Source organism: Gastrolobium bilobum, unplaced genomic scaffold, assembly GCF_033153095.1.
Source record: "Gastrolobium bilobum isolate Gb01-03AN ecotype WA unplaced genomic scaffold, APGP_CSIRO_Gbil_v1 utg29653, whole genome shotgun sequence".
In the NCBI taxonomy this organism is placed as follows: domain Eukaryota; kingdom Viridiplantae; phylum Streptophyta; class Magnoliopsida; order Fabales; family Fabaceae; genus Gastrolobium; species Gastrolobium bilobum.
In genome coordinates, this window is record NW_026896310.1 from 57,170 (window position 1) to 84,493 (window position 27,324).

The following is a 27,324-nucleotide window of genomic DNA, read 5'->3' on the forward strand; positions in this document are numbered from 1 at the left end:
GAGGACCTAGCCTGAACTTTCCGGCTGAACTTTGCAACAAGCAGGGCTCATATGATGCCGACTTACGCCTTGGGAAGGATCCGACAAAAGGAGAATGAATCATTGAGGAAATACATCGATAGGTTCAAAGATACCGCCCTCAAGGTTCGGAATTTAACCGAGCTAGTACACCTTCATCTAATCATCTCAGGATTAGATGGCGACTCACCACTCGCGAAGTCAATCTATAAGAACCTGGTTAATGACCTGGAAGAATTTCGAAGAAGGTCGGACAAATACATTGATGTGGAGGACATGCAGAAAACTTATGGGGAATCCAGAGGACGAAGCCCGAATCGTCGGAGCCCAAGCAAGAAAAACAAAGACAGGGATCAACGGGGGTCGAAAAAGGGAAAAGACACTCGAGACAAGAGGTCGGATGACCGATCCCCAAGGAGCAAATATGATGATTACACGCCTTTGAACATGTCCAGGTCTAGGATATGGAAAGAGGTGGCCCAGACTGAAATACGCAATGTCGAGAGGCCTCGACACCTGAAAGCCAAGAGTGGATTGGATATAAACAAATACTGCGTTTTCCATGACCAGAACGGTCACATCACGGATGACTGCTGGGACCTCCGAGATGCCATCGAAAAACACATCAGAGAGGGGAAATTGAAACAATACATCATCCGAACTCAGGGCAAGAAGAATAGTAAGCGAAGGCAAAGAAGCCGGAGCTGAAGTCGAAGCCCGAAGAGAGAGGATAGAAAGGATCAAAGACAAGACCGCCCTACGAAGGGCAAAGAGGTCGAAGATAAAGATGAGGCTTTCAAGGAAGCCGAATTAGAGTGCAACGTGATAAGAGGAGCTCTGGGTGGAGGGGGAGACACGACCAACGCAAGAAGAAAGTACCTGAAGGAGATCATGTCAGTAAGAGACAGGCCGACCGTCAAAGGGAAAGCCAGCAATCCTACCCCCCCCCCCCAAGATTGTTCTTCACTCAGGAGGAACTAGAAATGGTTGTACCCGGACACACTGACGGCTTGGTGATCACTGGAGTGCTAGTCAACTGCCGAGTTAAGAGAATCTTTATTGATCACGGGAGCTCGACAGACATACTTCTCTGGGACGCTTTTCAGAGGATGAACCTGGACGAGAAGGACTTTAAACCATGCATCACTGAGCTGGTCGGGTTCAATGGAGCGTCATCCCCCCAAAGGGCTACATTGATTTGAAGCTGACCTTAGGGACAAAAGACTCATTCCGTGCTGGAAGGGTTCGTTTTGTCGTAGTAGACACCGCGTCGTCCTACAACGTGATCATTGGCCGACCTAAAATACACGACTAGGACATGTTGATCTTCACCAAACATCAAGCCCTGAAGATGCCAGGGGCAAAGAACGAAGTTATCACCATAAGAGGGGATCAGAAAGAATCCAGGGAGTGCTACTATGAGACCCTACGAGTCAATCAAGGAGGTTCGTCTTCTCCCCCTTGGCACAAAAATGGAGGAGGTAGGGACCAATCCCTACACCCATGTGGAAACGAAGTAAACTTGGTGGAATTGGACATGAAGGAGGAGCTCCAAGCCTCTCGTCCAGAACCCCAAGGAGAGATGGAAGACGTCAGCATTGGGAAGGAAGGAAAAAGGGCACACTAAGGTGGGAAAGGGCCTTGAGGACGAGTTCAAAAGGGAGATGGCCGTTTTCCTAAGTGAAAACTCTGACGTGTTCGCATGGAAGGCTTCAGAGATCCCGGGAATAGACCCAGCTTTCTGCTGTCATAAGCTCTCTATGTACCCGGGATCGAAGCCAGTGTCCCAAAAGAAGAGGAAGATAGGATCTGACCGACGTCAGGCTTTGAACGAACACGTGGACGAGCTGTTGGAGGCCAGCTTCATCAGGAAAATACAATACACCACCAGGTTGTCCAACGTGGTGATGGTGAAGAAACCGAGTGGGAAGTGGAGAATTTGCATGGACTACACCGACCTCAATAAGGTCTGCCTAAAAGATTCGTACCTGATGCCAAACATTGACCATCTAGTTGACAATTCGTCAGGATTTCAGCTATTATCTTTCATGGACGCATACTCCGGGTATAACCAAATCTCGCTACACCTTGATGACCATGAAAAGACCTCGTTCATCTCAGAAAAGGGAAACTTTTGCTACAACTTCATGCCTTTTGGCCTCAAGAATGCAGGCGCAACCTACCAAAGGATGATGAACCGTGTTTTCCAAGATCGAATTGGAAGAAACCTAGAGGTGTACATCGACGACATGATCGTCAAGTCAGCGCATATAACTACACATAAAGCCGACCTCAGGGAAACATTTGAGCAACTGAGAGCTCGAAAGATCAGATTGAACCTGGCCAAATGTGCCTTCGGAGTACCAGCTGGAAAATTCTTGGGCTTCATGACCACCAACCGGAGAATTGAGGCCAACCCCGACAAATGCAAGGCCGTCCTTGAGATGAAGCAACCAGAAAACAAGAAAGAAATCCAACAACTCACGGGTCGCCTTGCGGCCTTAACAAGATTTCTGCCCAAGTCGACAGAAAAGGCTTTGCCTTTCTTTAAGCTCCTTAAAAAGGAGGCAGAGTTCGGATGCGGGGAAGAATGCAAAAAGGCATTTGAAAATATAAAGAGTTGTCTGGCCACCCTTCCTGTACTGTCCAAGCCAGAGCCCAAAGAAACATTGATCTTATACCTTTCTGTGGGCGAAGAGGCCATCCGCACCGCTCTGGTAAGGGAGACCGACAAATCACAACAGCCGATCTACTTCGTAGGCCGGACACTGCAAGGACCTGAACTCCGTTACCAGAAGCTCGAGAAGGTGGCGTTTGCTCTCCTTACCACGGCAAGGAGGCTCCGACCTTACTTCCAAGGGCACCGAGTAGTCGTGAGAACCAACCAGCCCATCAGGCAAGTGTTACACAAGCCGGATCTAGCTGGGAGGATGATTAACTGGGCTGTCGAGCTCTCTGAATTCGACATATCATACGAGCCTCGGCAGGAAATCAAGTCTCAGGCGCTGGCCGATTTCATCTTGGAGTTAACCCCGTCCAAACAAAAAAGAGAAGGGAATGAAGATCTCTGGACGATATACGTCGGTGGATCCTCAAACTCTAAAGGGAGCAGAGACGGGGTAATAATTGAAAGCCCGGAGGGAGTGTCCATTGAACATTCACTTCACCTAGCATTCCCAACCTCAAATAACCAAGCTGAATATGAGGCTTTCATAGCAGGGATTGTGCAAGCAAAGGAGCACGGAGCAAGAAGGATAAAAATCCTCAGTGATTCGCAGCTAGTATGGTCAATGGTCAACTAGATGCCAAACATTGACCATCTAGTTGACAATTCGTCAGGATTTCAGCTATTATCTTTCATGGACGCATACTCCGGGTATACCCAAATCTCGCTACACCTTGATGACCATGAAAAGACCTCGTTCATCTCAGAAAAGGGAAACTGTTCATCTCAAAAAAGGGAAACTTTTGCTACAACTTCATGCCTTTTGGCCTCAAGAATGCAGGGGCAACCTACCAAAGGATGATGAACCGTGTTTACCAAGATCAAATTGGAAGAAACCTAGAGGTGTACATCGACGACATGATCGTCAAGTCAGCGCATATAACTACACATAAAGCCGACCTCATGGAAACATTTGAGCAACTGAGAGCTCGAAAGATCAGATTGAACCCGGCCAAATGTGCCTTCAGAGTACCAGCTGGAAAATTCTTGGGCTTCATGATCACCAACCGGAGAATTGAGGCCAACCCCGACAAATGCAAGGCCGTCCTTGAGATGAAGCAACCAGAAAACAAGAAAGAAATCCAACAACTCACGGGTCGCCTTGCGGCCTTAACAAGATTTCTGCCCAAGTCGGCAGAAAAGGCTCTGCCTTTCTTTAAGCTCCTTAAAAAGGAGGCAGAGTTCGGATGCGGGGAAGAATGCAAAAAGGCATTTGAAAATATAAAGAGTTGACTGGCCACCCTTCTCGTACTGTCCAAGCCAGAGCCCAGAGAAACATTGATCTTATACCTTTCTGTGGGCGAAGAGGCCATCAGCACCGCTCTGGTAAGGGAGACCGACAAATCACAACAGCCGATCTACTTCGTAGGTCGGACACTGCAAGGACCTGAACTCCGTTACCAGAAGCTCGAGAAAGTGGCGTTTGCTCTCCTTACCACGCCAAGAGGCTCCGACCTTACTTCCAAGGGCACCGAGTAATCTTGAGAACCAACCAGCCCATTAGGCAAGTGTTACACAAGCCGGATCTAGCTGGGAGGATGATTAACTGGGCTGACGAGCTCTCTGAATTCGACATATCATACGAGCCTCGGCAGGAAATCAAGTCTCAGGCGCTGGCCGATTTCATCTTGGAGTTAACCCCGTCCAAACAAAAAAGAGAAGGTAATGAAGATCTCTGGACGATATACGTCGATGGATCCTCAAACTCTAAAGGGAGCAGAGCCGGGGTAATAATTGAAAGCCCGGAGGGAGTGTCCATTGAACATTCACTTCACCTAGCATTCCCAACCTCAAATAACCAAGCTGAATATGAGGCTTTCATAGCAGGGATTGTGCAAGCAAAGGAGCACGGAGCAAGAAGGATAAAAATCCTCAGTGATTCGCAGCTAGTATGGTCAATGGTCAACTAGATGCCAAACATTGACCATCTAGTTGACAATTCGTCAGGATTTCAGCTATTATCTTTCATGGACGCATACTCCGGGTATACCCAAATCTCGCTACACCTTGATGACCATGAAAAGACCTCGTTCATCTCAGAAAAGGGAAACTGTTCATCTCAGAAAAGGGAAACTTTTGCTACAACTTCATGCCTTTTGGCCTCAAGAATGTAGGGGCAACCTACCAAAGGATGATGAACCGTGTTTACCAAGATCAAATTGGAAGAAACCTAGAGGTGTACATCGACGACATGATCGTCAAGTCAGCGCATATAACTACACATAAAGCCGACCTCATGGAAACATTTGAGCAACTGAGAGCTCGAAAGATCAGATTGAACCCGGCCAAATGTGCCTTCGGAGTACCAGCTGGAAAATTCTTGGGCTTCATGATCACCAACCGGAGAATTGAGGCCAACCCCGACAAATGCAAGGCCGTCCTTGAGATGAAGCAACCAGAAAACAAGAAAGAAATCCAACAACTCACGGGTCGCCTTGCGGCCTTAACAAGATTTCTGCCCAAGTCGGCAGAAAAGGCTTTGCCTTTCTTTAAGCTCCTTAAAAAGGAGGCAGAGTTCGGATGCGGGGAAGAATGCAAAAAGGCATTTGAAAATATAAAGAGTTGTCTGGCCACCCTTCTCGTACTGTCCAAGCCAGAGCCCAGAGAAACATTGATCTTATACCTTTCTGTGGGCGAAGAGGCCATCAGCACCGCTCTGGTAAGGGAGACCGAAAAATCACAACAGCCGATCTACTTCATAGGTCGGACACTGCAAGGACCTGAACTCCGTTACCAGAAGCTCGAGAAAGTGGCGTTTGCTCTCCTTACCACGACAAGAGGCTCCGACCTTACTTCCAAGGGCACCGAGTAGTCATGAGAACCAACCAGCCCATCAGGCAAGTGTTACACAAGCCGGATCTAGCTGGGAGGATGATTAACTGGGCTGACGAGCTCTCTGAATTCGACATATCATACGAGCCTCGGCAGGAAATCAAGTCTCAGGCGCTGGCCGATTTCATCTTGGAGTTAACCCCGTCCAAACAAAAAAGAGAAGGTAATGAAGATCTCTGGACGATATATGTCGATGGATCCTCAAACTCTAAAGGGAGCAGAGCTGGGGTAATAATTGAAAGCCCGGAGGGAGTGTCCATTGAACATTCACTTCACCTAGCATTCCCAACCTCAAAAAACCAAGCTGAATATGAGGCTTTCATAGCAGGGATTGTGCAAGCAAAGGAGCACGGAGCAAGAAGGATAAAAATCCTCAGAGATTCGCAGCTAGTATGGTCAATGGTCAACTAGATGCCAAACATTGACCATCTAGTTGACAATTCGTCAGGATTTCAGCTATTATCTTTCATGGAGCATACTCCGGGTATACCCAAATCTCGCTACACCTTGATGACCACGAAAAGACCTCGTTCATCTTAGAAAAGGGAAACTTTTGCTACAACTTCATGCCTTTTGGCCTCAAGAATGCAGGGGCAACCTACCAAAGGATGATGAACCGTGTTTTCCAAGATCAAATTGGAAGAAACCTAGAGGTGTACATCGACGACATGATCGTCAAGTCAGCGCATATAACTACACATAAAGCCGACCTCAGGGAAACATTTGAGCAACTGAGAGCTTGAAAGATCAGATTGAACCCGGCCAAATGTGCCTTCAGAGTACCAGCTGGAAAATTCTTGGGCTTCATGATCACCAACCGGAGAATTGAGGCCAACCCCAACAAATGCAAGGCCGTCCTTGAGATGAAGCAACCAGAAAACAAGAAAGAAATCCAATAACTCACGGGTCGCCTTGTGGCCTTAACAAGATTTCTGCCCAAGTCGGCAGAAAAGGCTTTGCCTTTCTTTAAGCTCCTTAAAAAGGAGGCAGAGTTCGGATGCGGGGAAGAATGCAAAAAGGCATTTGAAAATATAAAGAGTTGTCTGGCCACCCTTCCCGTACAGTCCAAGCCAGAGCCCAGAGAAACATTGATCTTATACCTTTCTGTGGGTGAAGAGGCCATCATCACCGCTCTGGCAAGGGAGACCGACAAATCACAACAGCTGATCTACTTCGTAGGCCGGACACTGCAAGGACCTGAACTCCGTTACCAGAAGCTCGAGAAGGTGGCGTTTGCTCTCCTTACCACGGCAAGGAGGCTCCGACCTTACTTCCAAGGGCACCGAGTAATCGTGAGAACCAACCAGCCCATCAGTAGTGTTACACAAGCCGGATCTAGCTGGGAGGATGATTAACTGGGCTGTCGAGCTCTCTGAATTCGACATATCATACGAGCCTCGGCAGGAAATCAAGTCTCAGGCGCTGGCCGATTTCATCTTGGAGTTAACCCCGTCCAAACAAAAAAGAGAAGGGAATGAAGATCTCTGGACGATATACGTCGATGGATCCTCAAACTCTAAAGGGAGCAGAGCCGGGGTAATAATTGAAAGCCCAGAGGGAGTGTCCATTGAACATTCACTTCACCTAGCATTCCCAACCTCAAATAACCAAGCTGAATATGAGGCTTTCATAGCAGGGATTGTGCAATCAAAGGAGCACGGAGCAAGAAGGATAAAAATCCTCAGTGATTCGCAGCTAGTAACTTCACAAGTTGAAGGAAAATATCAAGCTAAGGGGCCTCTTATGATGAAATATCTCCAACAAGTCAAGGAACTGTTGGCCGAATTCGACGAGGTGATAATCCAGTACATACCTAGAAATGAAAACAGCAGGGCAGACATCCTGTCAAAGCTCGCCAGCTCGAAGGGATCGGGAAATCACAGAACCGTGATACAACAAAGCATTTTAGAGCTGACCTGCATCATGGTCATAACCGCGACTGGGGATTGGAGAAGACCAATAGTGGCCTACTTGGAAAAAGGAGTCCTGCCAGACAAGGCCCAAGAGGCCAGAAAGCTCGTAAGGAACTCGGCCTGCTTCACCATAGTAGAAGGGCAGCTATACAAAAAAGGCTTCTAGACACCATGCTGAAATGCCTAAACAAGAATGAAGCTGAATATACACTGGTCGAGATCTATGAAGGTATAAATGGGCATCACATGGGAGGAAAAGCTCTAGCCAGGAAGGCATTGAGGGCAGGATACTACTAGCCTACTATGGAGGCGGACTCCAAGGAGCACGTCAAAAGGTGCGAACAATGTCAGAAACACGCACTCATCCTTCGCGTACCCCCAGAACAACTGCAAACTATCACGGCGCCATGGCCATTCTTCAAGTGGGGGATGGACCTGCTGGGACCGTTCACCGCGGCTGAAGGACAGCTCAAGTGGTTGATAGTGACAGTTGACTACTTCACCAAATGGATCGAGGCCGAACCCCTTACCACCATAACCTCGACCAGGATTCAGAGATTCTTTGAAAGAAACTTGATTAGCCGATTCAGAATTCCTGCCGAGGTCATCACAGATAATGGAACACAATTCACTGATAAGAAGTTCCAAGAATTAATGGCCGACTTCAAGATCACACACCAGTTTGCATCAGTCGAACATCCTCAAACTAAAGAACAAGCCGAGTCAGCTAACAAGGTGATCGTCAACGGGCTCAAGAAAAGGTTGTTCGACGCCAAGGGAAATTGGGTGCAGCAACTACACCTCGTCTTGTGGGGTTACAGAACAAGTACCCAATCTGCCACAGAGGAGACTCCTTTCAAACTGACGTATGGGTGTGAGGCTATGATTCCAGTAGAGATCGGTGAACCGTCCTGGAGGAGGGTACAAAGATTAAAAGGAACTGAAGGCCAAAACAGTGAAGCACTCACTGTAGAACTCGACCTGCTAGATGAGTGCAGGGAGAACGCCATATATAAGAATATGATGGCGAAACGCCTAGTGACTGCAAGATTCAATAAGAAGGTCAGACGTCGGTCGTTTCAGAGCAGCGACTTGGTGCTAAGGAGAGCGGACATCGGCAATAAAAATGCCAGATATGGAAAGCTCACCGCAAACTGGGAAGGCCCTTACAAAGTTAAGGAAAACTTGGGAAAAGGAGCCTACACCTTGGAAACCATCTCCAAGAAGCCAGTAAAGAGAACTTGGAACGCGGACAAGCTGAAGGTCTACTATAGCTAGGCCTGACCTCCGACTTTTGAGATAATAAGACGAGCTCTTAAGCTCAGTCAATAGATAGATTTATTTTTACGCAAATAAGATGAGCTCTTAAGCTCGGTCAATAGGTAGATTTATTTCGAAGCAATTAAAACGAGCTCTTAAGCTCGACCTTGTAAATAGATTTCATTTGAAATGCAAATAAAATGAGCAGTGACTTCAATCTTATTATCAACGCATATCGATCTCTATCCAAGCAATTAAAGCCTTAGAGCTTAATGATCAAACAAAGGAATGAAAATTTTGTTGACGAACAAAAAACAATCTTAGATCTAAGAAACCTCGGAAAATCACAAGACAGATAGCACGAGATCAAAATTGAACCTCGAACATGCAAGTAAAAGGGAAATAAAAGCAACGATCTCAAAAACAAAGCATCAAGTCTTAAAGCCGACCCCAAAGCGGCAAATATGTTCAGACAAAATAAAAAAAAGGGGCTCAAAGGCCCCATAACAAAAATACATGGTAAAAGTCGGCATTCCGACCCCTTCATTCAGCAGCATGTTGGGAAATGGGTTCACGAGCCTCGGCTTCGGTCTCCTCCTCACCATCAAAGTCGAAGCCCGGAGTTCCGGGGACAATGGCGCCATCTTTCACGTCGTACGCCACATCCATGCCATCAGTAATGAGGCCAGGGTTCAGAATTCGGGCTTGTCCAATTGCATTGTCAAAGGCTTGGGTGGCGACATTTATGACCACGGCTTTGGCCTCCTCAAAGTCGGCTTGCAGTTTCAGAATCTGGGCTTCCTTGTCAGCCATAGACTTTGAAAGGGTCTCCTTCTCAACACTCAAGCCATCCGCTCTAGCAGTGGTCAACTCCAAAGCCTTCTTTGCCTCGCTCAGTTCGGAAGACAACTCTTGAACCCGTGTCTCCAACTCGGATTTAGACTGGCTAATCTCCCCCACCTTGATAGTGAGAGACGATTTGAAAGCAACAGACAAGTCGAGCCTCTGATTGAGGTCCTAAAAGGTCGGGAGCAAAGAGGTGGTCTTCAAAGAGTCCTCCTCCAACTGCACTAGCAAAGTCATCAGAGTAGAGGTCAAGCCCGAGCCAATTATGAGCTCCGGAGGAGGCTTCAGGGCAGCCCTAAGACGATCAGAAACCCCGACCCTCCACAACTCCCCAGGCTCTAAGGCTATCAGGTTCCCTTGAGGAACGGCAGAGGGAGGCGGAAGTGGCGATGAGGAAGGAGAAGAAACATCAGTTATGATTACCTCACAACCTACCGAACTGCTGCCAAGCATGGCATCAACCCACCGTTTCTTCGTGACCTCGACCTCGGAAGAGGTGACTTCTTTGGCTTTTCTTCTCGCAGACTTCTTGGGCAAGAATTTCTTATATTCAGCGCTCGTCATGCTAACTGCAAAAGAGGGTCAAAGATCAGAACTCAAATCATAAGATATGTCAAAAACAAATTATAAAGAAAAATCACATACCGAGCTCACAAAGGAGATCCTCTCCAAACTTATTTACAATCTGACTCAAATCAATAATGCCATACTCATCGGCATAACCAATCAAGACAGACGCCGCCAACCTCTCCGACTCAGAAAGAACCACTCCTAGGGTAGCGTAATTCTTAGGAAGCCGTTGATAATGATTTTGCGTCCAATAAAGCTCGAACCGACATGTCAAATCCCCTTCGTCTAGCCAAGATGAGGAAAACTAAAAGAGGCAGTCGGAACGAGCTGCTACTTTTAAATAGGCGTCTTTAAAGCCTTTGAAAGATTGGGAGTAGGGGATGAAAATACCTCAGTTCGGAGCACCTCGAAGAGTAACCCAACCTCTTATTTCCTTAACCTCGGCCCCAGTCCGGGCTGTATATACATCAAATAAAAAGAAAAACAGGAAAACTGTATAGGGAAGGCAAAGATACGCGCACACTTTCTCGAAACCCCGGATGAAGGCCCATGAATTGGGATGAAGTTGTGAAGGGGCGATCCGAAGTCTATGGATCACGGACATCTGGAACTCAGTAAGGGGGAACCGAATCCCTAACTTTGTAATCAGATCCCGGTAAAGATAAAAGAAGTGGGGCTCATCCATATTAGGACCCGCGCACACAGGATGATCACCTGTTGGGAGCAGATCAACCCCACAAGGATCTCCAACTGGAAGTTGGGCCACGTCGGCAGGAGACATCGTAGATCGCATATGAAGAATCTCAAGAAAAACCCAATTTTGGACGTCCGACTCCTCCATATCTGTAGCCCTGAAACATGAAGGATGAGGATCAGTACAAAAATCAGCCAAATCCGATCTTGGACTTCCGAGATCGAACGACAGCAAACATGGACTCCACGAAAAAGGAATGGAGCTGTCAGAGCTACTGGCTAGATCAATAAATGGCGTCTGACTTAAAGTCGAATCACCAAAATAAGAAGAAGGGGCATTTGACTCCAGAAAACCAAATTCGGATGAAGAAAGGTTGGAAGAGCTGTCATCCAACCCAAGGGGAGGAATCCGATCCAAAACGGACCTCGGACCAGGGATCACCAGAGATGACGGCAAGATGTAGAATAACGGAGCAGGGTCAGGAGAAAAATCCAACCCAACAGTCGAAGGATTTGAAGCCAAAGGAGGATCAGCTGATCCGAAATTAAGCTGAGTCTGACGACCCCCTCCTCTCCGACCTCTCTTACCGCGTCCACCTCGGGAACTCCGGCGACCTCCTCGAGGACCGCGAAGAAGCTATTGAAGCTTCTCCTCCTCGGTATACTCTTTCCCATAAAACCAGTATTGAACGGATCGAGCCATTTGTTTCACTACCTCTTCGTCCTCTTCGCCACCCCGACCAGTAACTGGACCCGAAGATGGGCTGGGAATGCTCATAATCAAATCCCAAAGTCACAGAAGGCAGAGAAACTCCCTCAAAACTTTCGAACAAAAACTCAAAGGAAACACAAACTCTCCCCTCACCTCAACCAGAAACAACCAAACTCAAATCAGAAGGAAATGCAAATGATAACCGAACCAAAGTGTTTGAGCAAGAACGAAGAGGAAGAAGGGAATACCTGAATAAAAGGTGAATGGAGCAACTGGGAATAACGAGAGGAGTTGTGGACTCAAGGAGAACCTCCGCGAACAGCAAGGAGAGGAAACCCTCGATGAAGACAAAGTAAGGAGGAAAACCCAAGAGGAATGAAAATCCTGCTTCAGTTCAAAAAACAGATATTTAAAGGAAGCAAAACACTCAGGCGCAAAGATGAAAGGGTGTCGAACGGTTAGGAAGATAGTGACAAAATGGTAAAGTCCCCCCTGCTGCATTTAATACGTGCAATCATGACCAACATGGGTTCAAGACGGCGCGCTGTCCACGATGCGCTAACCTGTAATGGGCATGAGACACGTGGAGCTCTTAACCGTCTGAGACAAGCGAAGGGTCACGTCGATTGGACAAGGGCCAGACACGACATCATACGCAACACAACATCTGAGATCAACATCTCAGACAAATACGACAAAGAAGATGTCAATAGATACAAAGGAAAAACTTTCTGAATCGGGTCCACAGCCCAACCGACGTCTGCAAAGTCATCTTGACCAAAGGAGTAAATCTCCCAACCGACGTATCCCGAACCAACATCTCCAAGGAACAGAACTCCCGAACAAGCCAGCTCAGTCCAATCGGGCCCGAGACGAGGTCACAACACCTCGGAATCCAAGCGAAAAATAGCATGCGAGCGACCTCGACAAAATCAGCTCCGAGTAATATCACGGACACCGAACTTTTGAGGGCTCGATTCCGAAATCAACGAACTCGAACGAATCGGATCCGGGATGATATAACGACACCTCAGCATTCTGAGCTTCGAAATACCAAGCTGAGGGGCAACTGTTATGGATATGAATATGATATCCCAACTACTCACCTAAGAATCTACTAAGAGATAGATTCTTGTGTATCTCAACAACTCTAAACAGTCAAAGTACACAAGATAAGGGTCACATCCCAACTGCAAGGGAGCTGAACCCTAATGCGATCGGGGGAGCTCAAAAGGCCCAAGCCTAGGAAGGTAAACCTTATAAATAAGAGCCTAAGAACCCCAGGTACACACTTTTGACCTATTTACTAATACTGCCCACACTGTGCACACACTCACCCCTTGGCCATAAGCTTGTTGCTTGTGCGCAGTGATTGGGACATCGGCTATAAGCCAACTATACATTCGATTATACTATATATCTGAGCGCATACCTCACAGTATAACAATCGGTCTATCCAGGATCGAACATATTCATAACTTTAACTTGAGACTATTGATTAAATTAGAATCATCGCGTACCAATTGATTGAGATACTTAATTGTAGGATATCACAATTATTCACAAATTTTATGATTATTTAATGTAAATGACAATTATTATATGCGCAATTGAACCCAAAAAAACTCAACAAGTTGCTTATTCAAACTATATTTTGGGAGCACAGTTGCATTTGCATTTTGTCTAAACGTCTCTAGAAGAAACACATTAATTGGTCTACTACATTGACTCGGTTGCTTGCGAAAGGAATGTTAATAATTATAGTAATCTAACTTTGGATCCTTAAACTTGACTTGCATTTAATATTATTATACACGATTAGAAATGGTTCCACTTGAGAGAATTTCACACTTCAACCATTGCTATTATTTATTTTTATATTTTTATTTTTCTTAAAAAACATTTTTAAGCGTAGTGCGATATCCCTTATTACCTCGCGGACCTTTTTGGTTCCGCCCCCAAAAATTCAGTATTCAACCTAATGCTCTCCACTTCAGCCATTATGTCTATATGGATTGCTGCTTAATTATTATTTTTACTTATACTCCTTTTGATTGCCAAGCAAAGTTGCAAACAACAATTGCAATTCTAAAGTAAATTAAATAGTAACTGCTCAGAACTTCTACTGGAGATAAAATTTGGTTTTCTTTCTTAAGAATAAAAATGCAAATGATTAATACGTTGAACTTATTTTTATAACCACTTTTTGCTGCTTATCAACTCTTTGTTAGTCAATTTATGTTCATTACTACGGCTCCTAATATGATTAAATTCTCTCACCATGGATCCATCCATTGATTCGTTAAGAGAAGGATTTCTGTTTAATTAGAAGCCAAAATCCCCCAAAATTAATCAATCCACATGAACATAAACAAGCCATCAAATAATTTTAAAATGTATGAAATCAAATGCCGGAGTTGAAAGTTTTAAAATCTATACGTCAAAGTCTCAAGTGGATAGTTATCTGAATTTTCCCATTTCTATCATTCATTCAGTCAACATTTTTTTTTAAAAAAACAAAATCCTTTTTATATCTTTTTTTTCTTCACTATTTCACTTTTACTTGTCTTAACAAGTGCTCCCCAACTTCGTTTCTTGAGGAGTTAAAATTTCTAGGGGAGAACAATTATTAAGTATAGGAGTAAATAAATTAAATTAGGAAAATAAAGAGAATGGTTTAACTTTCTTCAAAAGTCATCTACTTTAGCAACTAATGATTTTCAATTTCTTTGAGTTCTAAAATCCACGTTTGTGGTGTCGAATATGGGAAAGTATACTACTTGAATATATTTAGTTAATTTTTTGAGTAAGTAAAATTGATTTTGAGAGAAGTAAATTAGTGTTTATAGGGTCAAAGCCCAAGCAAAAGAAAACAAAAAGAATATGGGAGGAGGATTGTATAATGGCTTTTTGACCCTTTTGCCCCTCATTAAATAATTAATAACCAATTTGCCCCTCTCCCAGAACTATCCACCATCCTGCCCCCATTTAGTCGATTAAGTTTCACTTTTAATCGACTAAATGGGCAAAACTCAGAAATCATGAAACGCGAATTTTAGTCGATTAAATATTCACCTTAATCGACTACATTCGTTGCACTTTTAGTCGACTAAGCACATTATTTAGTCAACTAAATGTCGCAGATCAGGTTTTTTAAAAATCCCCCCATTTCGCAAAGGGGGTTATTTTCAAACCTTAATCGACTAAATCGCTCCATTCCGTCCCCTCTCTCCAACCAAGTCCGAATCTCAACCCTTGAAGGTGCGATTGAAGCATCCTTGGTTCACACTTGCGAAATCGACATTTAGGTAACGTATTCTGACTTGCATTTGGTTTTAAGTTTAGGTTTTTTTTTTTTGTTTTCTCCATGCATTTGATTTCTGTTTGCGGTTTTGTGGATTTAGGTTAGGGGTAGGGTGTTAAGTTTGTTGTGAGGGTGAGGGTTAGGGTTGATGTGGTACCTTAGGCTTAGGGTTAGGGTTAGGGTTTATGTTGCTGTTTTGTTTGGGTTGTAGTGTTAGGGTTGATGTTTTTATGTTAGGGGCTAGGAATGGTTTTTTGTGATGTGCTAGGGTTAAGGTTAGGGTTAGGGTTAGGGTTAGGGTTAGGGTTTCTGTTTTAGGGTTAGGGTTAGGGTTTCTGTTTTCTGTTTTATTTTAGGATTAGGTTTTGTTTTTTATATTGAATTTTAAATTTTTTGATATTGTTATTGTTCATTGATATTGTTTCCACTTGCATTGTAGGTACAGTTGTTCCCATGGCTGGTGTGTTTTTTACCCCACTCACTAACAACCCCACTATTTCCATTCTTGGGCAACATAGCCCGCACGTACCAGGGACAACCATCATTATGGTGTCGACACTTCATCACAAATCTATGGTCATCATATTTTGCCACCACAGCAGTACGATGAGACTTCATACAATATAATTTGACTGCATGTTGCATTTCAGATTTAGTTCGAAACTCCTGGTACAAATATAATGGATCCCCTAAATGCCAGCCACCGTGGATGTCATCGTCGCCATACAATATCTCTGTCTCATCATTAGGGTGAGCCCAATTAATGAAGGAATAGTGTGGGCTGTCGTTCCAAAATGGCTCAATCTCAGAACCTACGTCCAAATTTAAATTTATCCGTCAGTACGAAAGAAAACACAAATATATATATACAAAATTAAAACTTTAATTTACAATCTTACCACTGCTAACAGGGTCAACACGGAGTGGTGGCATAACCTTGGAACTCAAGTTTCCTGAACTAGTATCAGCGTCAAAATTCCCCTCTACGTCCGTATCTGAGGTGTCACCTAACGGAATAACACTCTCGGGTTCACCATCGTCTTCACTGTCCATATCCTCGTCATGCTCATCCTCATCCTCGTCTATTTCCCTCAGTGGTATCTGACTTAAGACAGGTGCAGGTGCAGATAAACCGACCACTCTGTCTTCTTGACTTTGACTTCTTCCATGCACAGGTGCAGATGAAGATTGACCACAGTCTATTTCAACATATATCTCAATAAAGTTTTGAAATTTTCGGTCCACAATTGCATCTATGACACAGTCCACATCTTCATCGTCACATATATCATTACCAATGTAGAATATAGCATCCTTACCAACTGTAGACTCTACCCTGGCGATCATCCGTTGAACGTCATGGCTGCCGTGTAGCCCCAATTTTTGGTGAATCCTCCCCTTCAGCTCATTGTACGTAGTGCCCCGTTTGATTTTCAACATTTTTGTTTTTCCTTCAAATTGAACACCGTTGGGGCCTTCATAATGCTTTCCATCATAGTAAATCATGGTAACATACATGTTTGGACTTGAGCTCATCTTTCACACGAATTTTGGGGGTAGGAATCGGATTTTAGGGTTTTGGGTTCGGATTTGGGGGAAACAATTGAGAAATAAAGGTAAATGACAATGATTTCACAATTACTATGCCTTAGAGGTGGTGAGATGAAATGGAAGGGTGATTGGAAGGATTACAACTGACAAACAAGAGAAAGAGGAGTTTTGATTTCGAATATAATGAAAATGAGACCAAGAGAGGTATGGATATAGGATTTTCTGCGATATTTAGTCGACTAAATAATGTGCTTAGTCGACTAAAAGTGCAAAGAATGTAGTCGATTAAGGTGAGTATTTAGTCGACTAAAATTCGCGTTTCATGATTTCTGAGTTTTGCCCATTTAGTCGATTAAAAGTGCAACTTAATCGACTAAATGGGGGCAGGATGGTGGATAGTTCTGGGGGAGGGGTAAATTGGTTATTAATTATTTAATGAGGGGAAAAATGGTCAAAAAGTCATTGTATAATACTCGAATATGGGATTGAATAATACTGGAAAATGGGATTTTTTTTGGTACATAAAAAGGTCTAAGCCCAAGCAAAAGAAAACAAAAAGAAAAACTAATGAACTACCGGTACTCTATCTCGGCCAACAGAAGACATATTAGCTAAATACAATAAATGAATCATAGGAGGAGGATCAATACAATTAACACAATTAGAATCTTTTCGAAAATTTAAAATGTAGTTTGCCATCTAATCAGCGCATGCATTGCGTTCTCTATAAGTATGCCAAATCTTGATTCTTCAATCTTTTGTAACCATATCCGTATATGTGTGATCAATTGACCTTCGTGGGCTGCTGCACCACTGTTGGTGAGCATCAAGATAACACTTATTGAGTAATTTTCAAGCTCAATCTTCTGGAATCTTTAGCCCAAACAAAATTATTGTTTTTGAATTTACTTTTAAGATATTATTTCCACATACAAATTGTTGTAAATAATATTGATTTAGTTATTATTTAGTTTTTATTTAGTCATTTATTGTTGTATTGGGTCAAGCCCTTTGTTGTATTGGGCCAAGCCCATTAGGTTAAAAGTAGGTCAAATATTCTCTATAAATAGAGAACCCTTTGTACAGATTATTTACAATTCTATAATATATTAGAATACCCTTTTTCAAGTTGGTATCAGAGCTCTCGATCTGAGGGCTTTGCTTCCGCACATATTATCTTCTTTTTTAACAAAACCCTAATTTCTTTGCCTCTTGCCGCCATTAGCCGCCACCGGAAAAAAATTTCGGGGACCTTTTGGACCAAGGGGACCATTGTTGACCTTATTTTTCCTCCGATCTATCATTCTACGCAGTGTTCCTCCGCCACAAACGATCGAAACACCTCCGATCGCCTCCAATCAGATCTGTCTTCACCGTTTGGACCACTTTCCGGCGACTTTTCAACCGCGACCACCCACAGACAGGTGCGCGCTCACCGGACGACCACACTAGAAAAATCTCAGCCGGCGAAGCCCATCCACGCGCTCTCACGCGCCGCCCCTTTCCCGGCGAGTGAATCCCACGCGCAGCTCCTTTCTCCGGCGCGTGGAGGCGCGTGCGGCCGTGTTTTTGGACCGGACCACCACCATTCTTCTCGTCTTCTTGTCTTCTGTCTGGATCTGTAATTATTTTTCTGATCAGAGGTCATTTGATATTCTGTTTGGTTGATTTTATCGCTGGTTGTTAACTTTTTTTGTTAAAGAATGGCTGAGCATGATAGTTCTTCGATCTTATCTGGTAAGAGCACACGTTCTATATCTCTTCTTGCTTCTTGCACTGATTTTAAAACCTCATGGATTTTGGATTCTGGTGCAACTGATCATATGGCTTGTCGTACTGAGTTGTTTTGTTCTTATCATCCTACTGTTGGTAGTCATACTATATCCGTAGCTGATGGATCCCATAAATCAGTTATTGATTCTGGTAACATTCAAATTCAACCTTCCTTGTTTCTTAAAAATGTTCTTTATGTTCCTCAGCTTTCTACTAATCTTATCTCCACTCAAAAACTTACAACTGATTTGAATTGTTCTATCACATTCTTTCCTTCTCATTGTCTTATTCAGGATCTTACCACGAAGAAGACAATTGGAGTTGCTAATGAACAGGATGGGTTGTATCATCTCCTTCCAAACCATGCTAGCAAAAATCAGTTATTAATGACACGTCATCCTTCTACTGCAGAGTCTATGATTTGGCTCCATCACAAGCGTCTCGGGCATCCACCATTTAGTCTTTTGAAGTCTATGTTCCCCTCTCTGTTTCTCAATAAGTCGGTTGAGACCTTTTATTGTGATGTTTGTGAATTTGCAAAACATCATCGAGTGTCATTTCCTTCTAGCACTATTAAAAGCAGGGAACATTTTTCTCTTATCCATTCTGATGTTTGGGGCCCTTCTAAAGTGCACAGTGTTTCAGGTGCTAGGTGGTTTGTTTCTTTTATTGACGATTGTACTCGGATAACATGGATATACTTGATGAAAGACAAGTCTGAAGTACCAGAGATATTTATTCGGTTTCATCACATGGTTGAGACTCAGTTTGGTAAGGGTATTAAAAGACTCAGATCTGATAATGGTACTGAGTACGTCAATCAACGCCTGTCACAATTCATTTCAGACAGAGGTATGATTCATGAGCTCACATGTGTTGATACCCCTCAACAAAACAGGGTTGCTGAAAGAAAAAATCGTCACCTTCTTGAAGTTGCTAGAGCACTACTTTTTCAGACATCTGTTCCTAGTTCTTATTGGGGAGAAGCAGTATTAGCTGCAACTTTTTTGATCAACCGTTTACCTTCACGGGTCCTTAACAATATCAGTCCTATTCATTCCATGACTTCCTTCTTTCCTTCTGTTCCCATATTGCAGAGCCTTCCACCAAGAGTGTTTGGATGTGTTGCCTTTGTCCATGTTCATAAACAACATCGGAGTAAGTTGGATCCTAGGGCTCTAAAGTGTGTCTTCCTTGGTTATAACCCTTATAAAAAAGGGTACAAGTGTTATCATCCACCAAGTCGGAAATTTTTTGTTTCTATGGATGTCACCTTTCAAGAATCTGAATCTTATTTCCTGGGTCCTCATCGTCAGGGGGAGAATAGTTCTTTAGAAGACTCGTCCCCTTCCTTCTTTGAGTCTAGATCAATCTTCTCTCTTCCTAGTGTGTCTGCTCCTGGTGTGTAAGAACCTTCAAATACACCTGAGATACAACCCATACTGTCTCACCAGCAACCTCAATCGTCTGAACCACTGGTAAGTCCTGAATCTCCTATTTCTTCTGAGTCTCCTGAATCTCCTGTTTCTGATTCTAATATTATTTCCTCTCATGATTTGTCTATTTCTTCTGATATCTCTAATGACTTACCCATTGCTTCTACTTCTGATGACTTACCTATTGCTCTTAGAAAAGGAAAAAGATCTTTTCACAAGAAAACTTGTTCCTCATGTCCCTCTTGTACTCAATACCCTATCTCCCACTTTGTTTCCTCTGCTAATCTTTCTGTGCAGCACAAAAGCTTTGTTTCAATACTAGATTCTATTGCAATCCCAAAATCAGTACATGAAGCCTTGAAAGATAGGAATTGGGCTCAAGCCATGCAAGAGGAGATGAATGCTTTGGAGAAAAATAAAACATGGGAGGTTATTGATAGACCCAACGGAAAGAAAGCAGTAGGGTGCAGATGGGTTTATGCCCTGAAATATAATTCTGATGGCACTCTTGAGAGATATAAGGCTCGATTAGTGGCCAAAGGTTACACTCAAACCTATGGCATTGATTATGAAGAAACCTTTGCTCCAGTTGCAAAGATGAATACAGTGAGAATCTTGTTATCCCTTGCTGCCCATTACAATTGGGATATAAATCAATTTGATGTGAAAAATGCTTTCCTCAATGGTGAGTTAGAAGAAGAAGCCTACATGGAAATCCCGCCTGGTTTTGATTCTGTGAAGGGGGAAAATAAAGTTTGTAGATTAAAAAAGGCCTTGTATGGATTGAAGCAGTCACCTCGTGCTTGGTTTGGAAGATTTACTAAGGTTATGATGACCTTAGGATACAGACAGAGCCAAGGAGATCACACTCTTTTCTTCAAGCACTCCCAAAATGGGAAGCTTACTGTGCTCCTTGTATATGTTGATGTTATTATTATCACAGGTGATGATTTTGTGGAGAGACAGATTCTGCAAACACGGCTTGCCTCTGAGTTTGAAATCAAAGACCTTGGGAAACTGAGATATTTCCTAGGGATAGAAGTAGCTCATTCAAGCAAAGGAATTTTTATCAGCCAGAGGAAATATGTTCTTGATCTTCTCAAAGAAGCAGGAAAGCTCGGGTGTAAACCTTCTAATACTCCTATTGAGCAGAATCACAAGATGGGCTATGAAGAAGAGAGTCCTCCAGTTGATAAAGGACAATATCAACGACTAGTTGGGAAATTGATATACCTGGCCCATACTAGACCAGACCTAGCTTATGCTGTTAGTGTTGTCAGTCAGTTTATGCACGATCCAAAAGAAAAACACATGCAGGCAGTAGAGAGAATTCTTCAGTATCTTAAAGGTACTCCTGGTAAAGGATTGTTATTCCGACGTGATGGCAATCTATCTTTAGAAGTCTACACAGATGCTGATTATGCTGGATCCGTGACTGACCGTCGTTCTACCACTGGTTATTGCATGTTTCTTTGCGGTAACTTGGTGACATGGAGAAGTAAGAAACAAGATGTGGTTGCCAGATCAAGTGCAGAAGCTGAATTTCGAGCTATGGCTCAAGGAATTTGTGAGTTACTGTGGCTGAAAATTGTTCTTGATGATCTCAAAATAAAATGAGAGGGACCTATGAAGCTGCTATGTGATAATAAGTCCGCTATTTGTATAGCTCATAATCCAGTTCAACATGATCGGACTAAACATATTGAGGTTGACCGCCATTTCATCAAAGAGAAACTTGATAGCGGGTTGATTACCACTCCATACATTCCCACTGGGCGTCAATTAGCTGATCTATTAACAAAGGGGCTTCCTTCAGACAGATTTCAAGAACTTACTAGCAAGCTGGGAATGATAAATATCTATTCCTCAGCTTGAGGGGGAATGTTGTAAATAATATTGATTTAGTTTTTATTTAGTCATTTATTGTTGTATTGGGCCAAGCCCATTAGGTTAAAAGTAGGTCAAATATTCTCTATAAATAGAGAACCATTTGTACAGATTATTTACAATTCTATAATATATTAGAATACCCTTTTTCAAGTCAAATCAATTTGATTTAACATCAATACTTTCAAAATTAATTCTACTAGGGCCTAAACTAAGCAAACATTTAGTGGCTCACGACACGTCACTCTAAATTTAATGTTATTTTTATTTTTTCAGCGGTCAATTTCATATTTATAAATCACAACATGATCATTGAGTAATCACATTTTCATATATATATTAAAAAAAAACTACAAATAAAGTGAAAATAGTTATTCACATATATACCCAAGTTAAATTTTCATTTTCTTTAATTAATTTGACTATTGAACTGATGTGGATTATTAAAAAAAAATTATTATTAGTTTTTTACAGTAAGTTGTTCGAGACATAAAAAAGAGAGGCTATTATAGTTCATTTTGTGAACACATATACCTAAAGTTGGGATTTCCCATTTGTTTCTCAACCATGAGTAGTTGAACCGGCAAAGAGAATGTCTAGTATTCAAAGTCAAGAAAACTGTATGATATGCCAAACAAAATGCAAGGAGTAGACTAGAAACACAATCCATTAGATTAAAAAAGAGATACAAGAGAAGAAGAGATAAAAGTCAAAATGATAGATATTATAATGAATAGAATGCCAGCCATTGAGCAAACACAATCCATTAGATTTGACTATATCAAGGGGAATAGACAGGTGGTAGCCACCATGGTCATTGTCATTAGTATTAAGCACGCAGAAGCACCACCCCAAGCCGCCATGTCTTGCATCCACTTACGCGTTTTGTATCACATTTCATTCTATGCCATCAATTAACAACTTTGACTATAGCGTGCGTGCCTTTGTGTTTGCATCTGTGATTTGACTTCATTGTTTCCCATGCTTCCATTTGTTATGTTCCCCTCCCAAATCTCAATTTAAAGGAGGGGGGTTGGAAACATTATTATTTTTTACACTAGAAAAAAATTACCAAATGAATTGGCTTTTTGTGTTTAAAAAAACAAGTCCATTTGACATTTTTTTTAGTTGAATGATTGAGATGGCTTTTTAGATAGATTAAAAAAAAACCCGGGTAGGATTGTTGTTAGATTACACATGAAAATGTATGAAAAAGAAATTATTATGACATCGTACACTTGTTATTTTTTTTTATAGGTAATACAAGCACAAAAAGTCATAATTATTTTCATATTGTTATAGTTTAAGATGCATGCCAATATTTTTCAAACATAAATTCACAAAATTTAGTAACTCTATAAATTAGGTAAACATTTTTGTCAATATATAAAAACACCACTTACAATTACTCCCTTATCTTGTTTTATTTCCTTCAACTCCAAAAAAAAAAAAATTACTCCCTTATCTTACAATATTCCCCAAAGCCACTTTTTTTACCTCTCACATCGATCCTAGTCACTCTGCATACTTTCTTCCTCATTTTTCCCTCTCCAAATCATGATATTTGCAGGCAGAGGTAATCATGATGAAGCAAAATGAGGAGAGGCGCATGAACACTCGAGAAAAAAAAATTACTTAAGAAAAAGTTGGTAGGGTTTTATGTTTGGTATATTTAACGGAGAAAGTTATATTTTCAAACTCTTGTGCAGTCTTACCTGTAAGATATAGTGCAGTTTGTAGGTTTGTAAATTTTTTTTTTTATCAACATAACCTCCTCATATTTCATATATAAAAATAATTAAGTATCAATTTTTTTTAATATTAAATAGATTTTATTTTGACTCCATCTGGCTTAATCAAATTTTTGGACCAAGCTGGGCTTCAGTTGTCCAATCTAATTTATTTGGGCTTAAAACCATATTGCCCAACATATGTAAGGATTGAATAAGTGCGCTAGATGGGTTAGACATTTTTTACGCTGACAATTTGATGAAAAAAAAAGGAACAAGGATTCCATTAAAGCTGTGAAAATGGGTCAGGTCATCCCATTTGACCTTAGCATGTGGGAGTTAAGGCCAAAAAATTCGTAGAGTCAAATAAATATCAATAATCAAGATTCGCACAAGTCAAAAGTCCTATTGGTTAAGTCCAGCTCACGAGACATCTAAAATTATAATTTCATAATTTTTTTGTCATATTCAATAAATTAAAAAATATTTCAACAAATAAATTTTTAACACTTTCTTAACATATTTTATACAAATTATAGAATTTTTATAATTAAATTTTATAATATTTTTACATAAATATATAAGTGAAAATGTAAACAAAATTTTAATATAAGTGAAAATTCAGTTACTACTTTTACTAAATTCATTATTAAATAATGTCATCAGATGAAAATTTTCTCATCGGGAGTCATAACAGAATACAACAATTATAGTGAAAAACTAAAAGTAATGATGAAAAAATTATCTTAATACCAGTATTGAATAACTACTCTTAATATGCTATATATTTGAAAGTAAAATCATTGATTTTCTTTAATTACTACCATTACAAAAAAACTTTTTAGTTATTATTATCCACAAAATTACTAAAGTGCATTGTATACAATATGTTTCAATACAAATTTGGATGTATAACATGCTTAGATGTCAATAGAAATTTTATTTATTTTTATGCGCAGACGAAAATCTCTGTTAAAATATATCAAAATTCATTTTTGTTGTAAAATATTATGGATGAACTTTCAAATGGTTCATAACACGTGACTCTTTATTTTTCATGACCTTTGATATATTCTATAATCATCACACTAATGGTGTGTTGAATTGTAGAATACATCCAAAGGGGTATTGTAAAATATTATGGATGACCTTTCAGATGGATTATAGATGACTTTTCACATAGATTATAAATGACCTTTCACATGGTTCATAAGATGTGACTCCTTATTTTTTCATGACTTCCATGTTTTAAAAATACATTATATAAGACTCTTTGCTTATACTTATTCTTATTTTTATTCTCTCTTTTATTTTTTTTCTACACTTCATTATCCTTTCTTTCATATTTCACTTTCTCTTATATTCTTCATCAAATCCACAATAATGTTTACTTATATTTATAAATTTTAAATAATGAAAATTTTGATTAAATAAAAAGTTTGACCCGCGGGCCTGCCCGCTAAATTATAGGACTTTAAGGGTTAGGGCTAAAAAATGTTCTACCATAAAAAGGCCCTAATGAATTAGGGTCAAATATAATACTTTGCGGGCTGAACCACAGACTTTAACCCATTTTGACATCTCTAGATTCCATGAATATTGTCATGAAATACGGATTCCTTCAATTGTATAAAACTAGAAATGTTTATTCTCTTAACAATGCTCATTCTTGTAAAATAAATTTTTTTGACTGACCTAGGATTAAAATAAAATTCTATTAATAAGGACACAAAAAAATATTTTGATAAAAAATATATTTATCTAAAATATATTTTAGAAAAAATAAAGATATATAAATTAAAATTTTGTCCTAAATTTGTTAATAAAAAAAGGGAAAATATTTTTTAATGGGTTTGGTATTTATCATTTTAAATGACATAAGTTATATCATTTTAAGAGAGTGATAGACACAATAAATGAAAATCATGGGAGAGAAAGTGTGTGGTTTTTTTAATTTAAACTTTAAATAAAAAATATTTTATTGTGTCTATCTCTCTTGAAATGACATAACTTTATGTCATTTAAAATGACAAACACTTTTTCTTTTTTTAATATAATTTTTTATAAGAGAGGTTATACTTACTATTTTTTTTTTTACTACTTGTTACTAGCAAATCTTAATCGTTGATTTCCGTCAATCTAACGGTTGTAATTAATGAGATTATACTTATTAATTAATTATTAATTTGCAATAAATTATAACCGTTAGATTGACAGAAATCAACGGTTAAGATTTGATAGTAACAAGTAGTAAGAAAAATAGATAGTAAATATAATATTTTCCAATTTTTATTTTTATATATATATAGGGGAAAACATATATCCTTTTAAAGGATATAACCTTATATCATTTTAGATCCTAACCGTTGATTTCCGTCAAACAACGGTTATAATCTATTGGGTCAAACTTAATGGGCCAAATTTATTATTAATTAATTAATAATTTTGATCCAATAAATTATAACCGTTGATGGACAGAAATCAACGATTATGATCTAAAATGATATAAGCTTACATCTTTTAAAATGACAGATGTTATTCCCATATATATATATATATATATATATATATATATATATATATATATATATATATATATATATATATATATATTTTTTTTTTGAATAACTATATCAAGTTAGGGTTTAACGAAACATCGGTTAAGTGGCTGCTTGTCGTGTGACCTATATATATCATCTTCTCCCTTTTGAGTTAGGGTTTACTTGCAACTGCAGAACGTTCAATCCCCCACCCTAGTTTCTTGCAAATCCTTCAACGGTGATTAATCGGTGGATCAAGTATGGACAAGAGCATGTTAGCAGATATGGAATCGCTTGCTGAGGAAGATAAACAAAGAATGACTACCATGATCGATCAACTCCAAATCCGTGACAGGTTCCTCCATTATCGCTTTAAAAATTTGATCTTTTTTGTTGCTTACGCCTCAAAATTGGTACATTTATTAGTTTTTCTTCTTTTCAAAGCGTGCAATGTTTAGGGGATTACATTTAATGTCAGTTTCGGTGAAGATTATTATGCTTATGTTGTAGGAGCGTGATGTGTTGACTTCCTTTGAGATTTTGGGGCTTCGTAATATTTTTATGTCAATGGGAGCACAATAGTTTTAAATATTGTGTGCGCTCCTTTTTGTGAAGCCATAGTAAAGTTCTCCTTAAAACCAGCACAACATTTGAATGTTGCTTCTGGACGTTTTGGGAACAACATTTGTTTGATTAGGTTTCTTTTTCTATAGTTGATTGTTGGGGTCACTGACTAGTTTCTGCAAGCACTGGTCTTGTCCTGAATCTAAGTTCTGGTCCAATGTGTTTAGAATTGGCATTGTTCATTGCACAGACGCTGTTCTGTTTTGTTAAAGGAATAAATTGCATTCAATGAATCAATTCCCCCCTTTTAGTCTCTATTTTGATATTTATTTTGTCTGAAAAACGAGAATTGTTGAACATGTGAATACCCTTATGTTTTAGATTATGATATCTTTGCTATGTATCTTCGTTGAAATGTAAGTGATTGAACATATTTATAAGTTTGTACTTTAGATTATGACATAGTTGTGTGACAGAGTACTGATTGAAGAGGGATTAGATCATGAAGGGGTTCTTGTATTTTTTGGCGTTGTTTCAATATGTCATTTCCTCTTATAGTTGACCTCATTATGATTTAAATTTCATTGCAGTTTGAGAATGTATAATTCCCTGGTGGAGAGATGCTTTAATGATTGTGTGGACACATTTAAGCATAAATCCCTGCAAAAGCAAGAGGAAACCTGTGTTCGAAGATGTGCAGAGAAATTTCTGAAACATTCAATGCGTGTTGGCATGAGGTTTGCGGAGCTCAACCAAGGAGCTGCAACTCAAGATTGATGATGTCTGTTTAACATGAAAACTGTTGATTTTTTTCTTTTCTTTTTTTGTTTTAGATTATGTTCGTTTAATTATATTTTTGCTCTTGAAGATCGAGACAGTGTAGAGACGTGGATTTCTTGGTTGTTTTGTGTACTACACTATACTTTATGCTAAATAAATTCGTAAAGATACAATCACTGCGCTTTAGAAT

The 27,324-nt window shown here is 40.4% G+C and overlaps 2 protein-coding genes across 2 annotated transcripts; both read left to right on the plus strand.

Annotated features, from left to right (window-relative positions):
• The first annotated feature begins 54 nt into the window (after window positions 1–54).
• On the plus strand, window positions 55–726 carry LOC133298826 (uncharacterized). Its single transcript, XM_061498190.1, has one exon. The coding sequence runs from the start codon at window positions 55–57 to the stop codon at window positions 724–726; it is 672 nt and encodes a 223-aa protein (XP_061354174.1).
• Window positions 727–25,919: 25,193 nt separating this feature from the next.
• LOC133298834 (mitochondrial import inner membrane translocase subunit Tim9) lies at window positions 25,920–27,324 on the plus strand. Its single transcript, XM_061498201.1, has 2 exons — window positions 25,920–26,145; window positions 26,945–27,324. Exons 1-2 carry the CDS (start codon window positions 26,051–26,053, stop codon window positions 27,129–27,131), a joined length of 282 nt encoding a protein of 93 aa, XP_061354185.1. The 5' UTR covers window positions 25,920–26,050; the 3' UTR covers window positions 27,132–27,324.

What these genes read in the sequence shown, in the direction of transcription:
- LOC133298826 (XM_061498190.1), top strand. Translation starts at nt 55, where the DNA reads ATGCCGACTTACGCCTTGGGAAGGATCCGACAAAAGGAGAATGAATCA.
- LOC133298834 (XM_061498201.1), top strand. Translation starts at nt 26,051, where the DNA reads ATGGACAAGAGCATGTTAGCAGATATGGAATCGCTTGCTGAGGAAGAT. An exon ending in CAACTCCAAATCCGTGACAG is followed by an intron (nt 26,146 to 26,944) that starts GTTCCTCCATTA and finishes ATTTCATTGCAG; the next exon opens with TTTGAGAATGTATAATTCCC.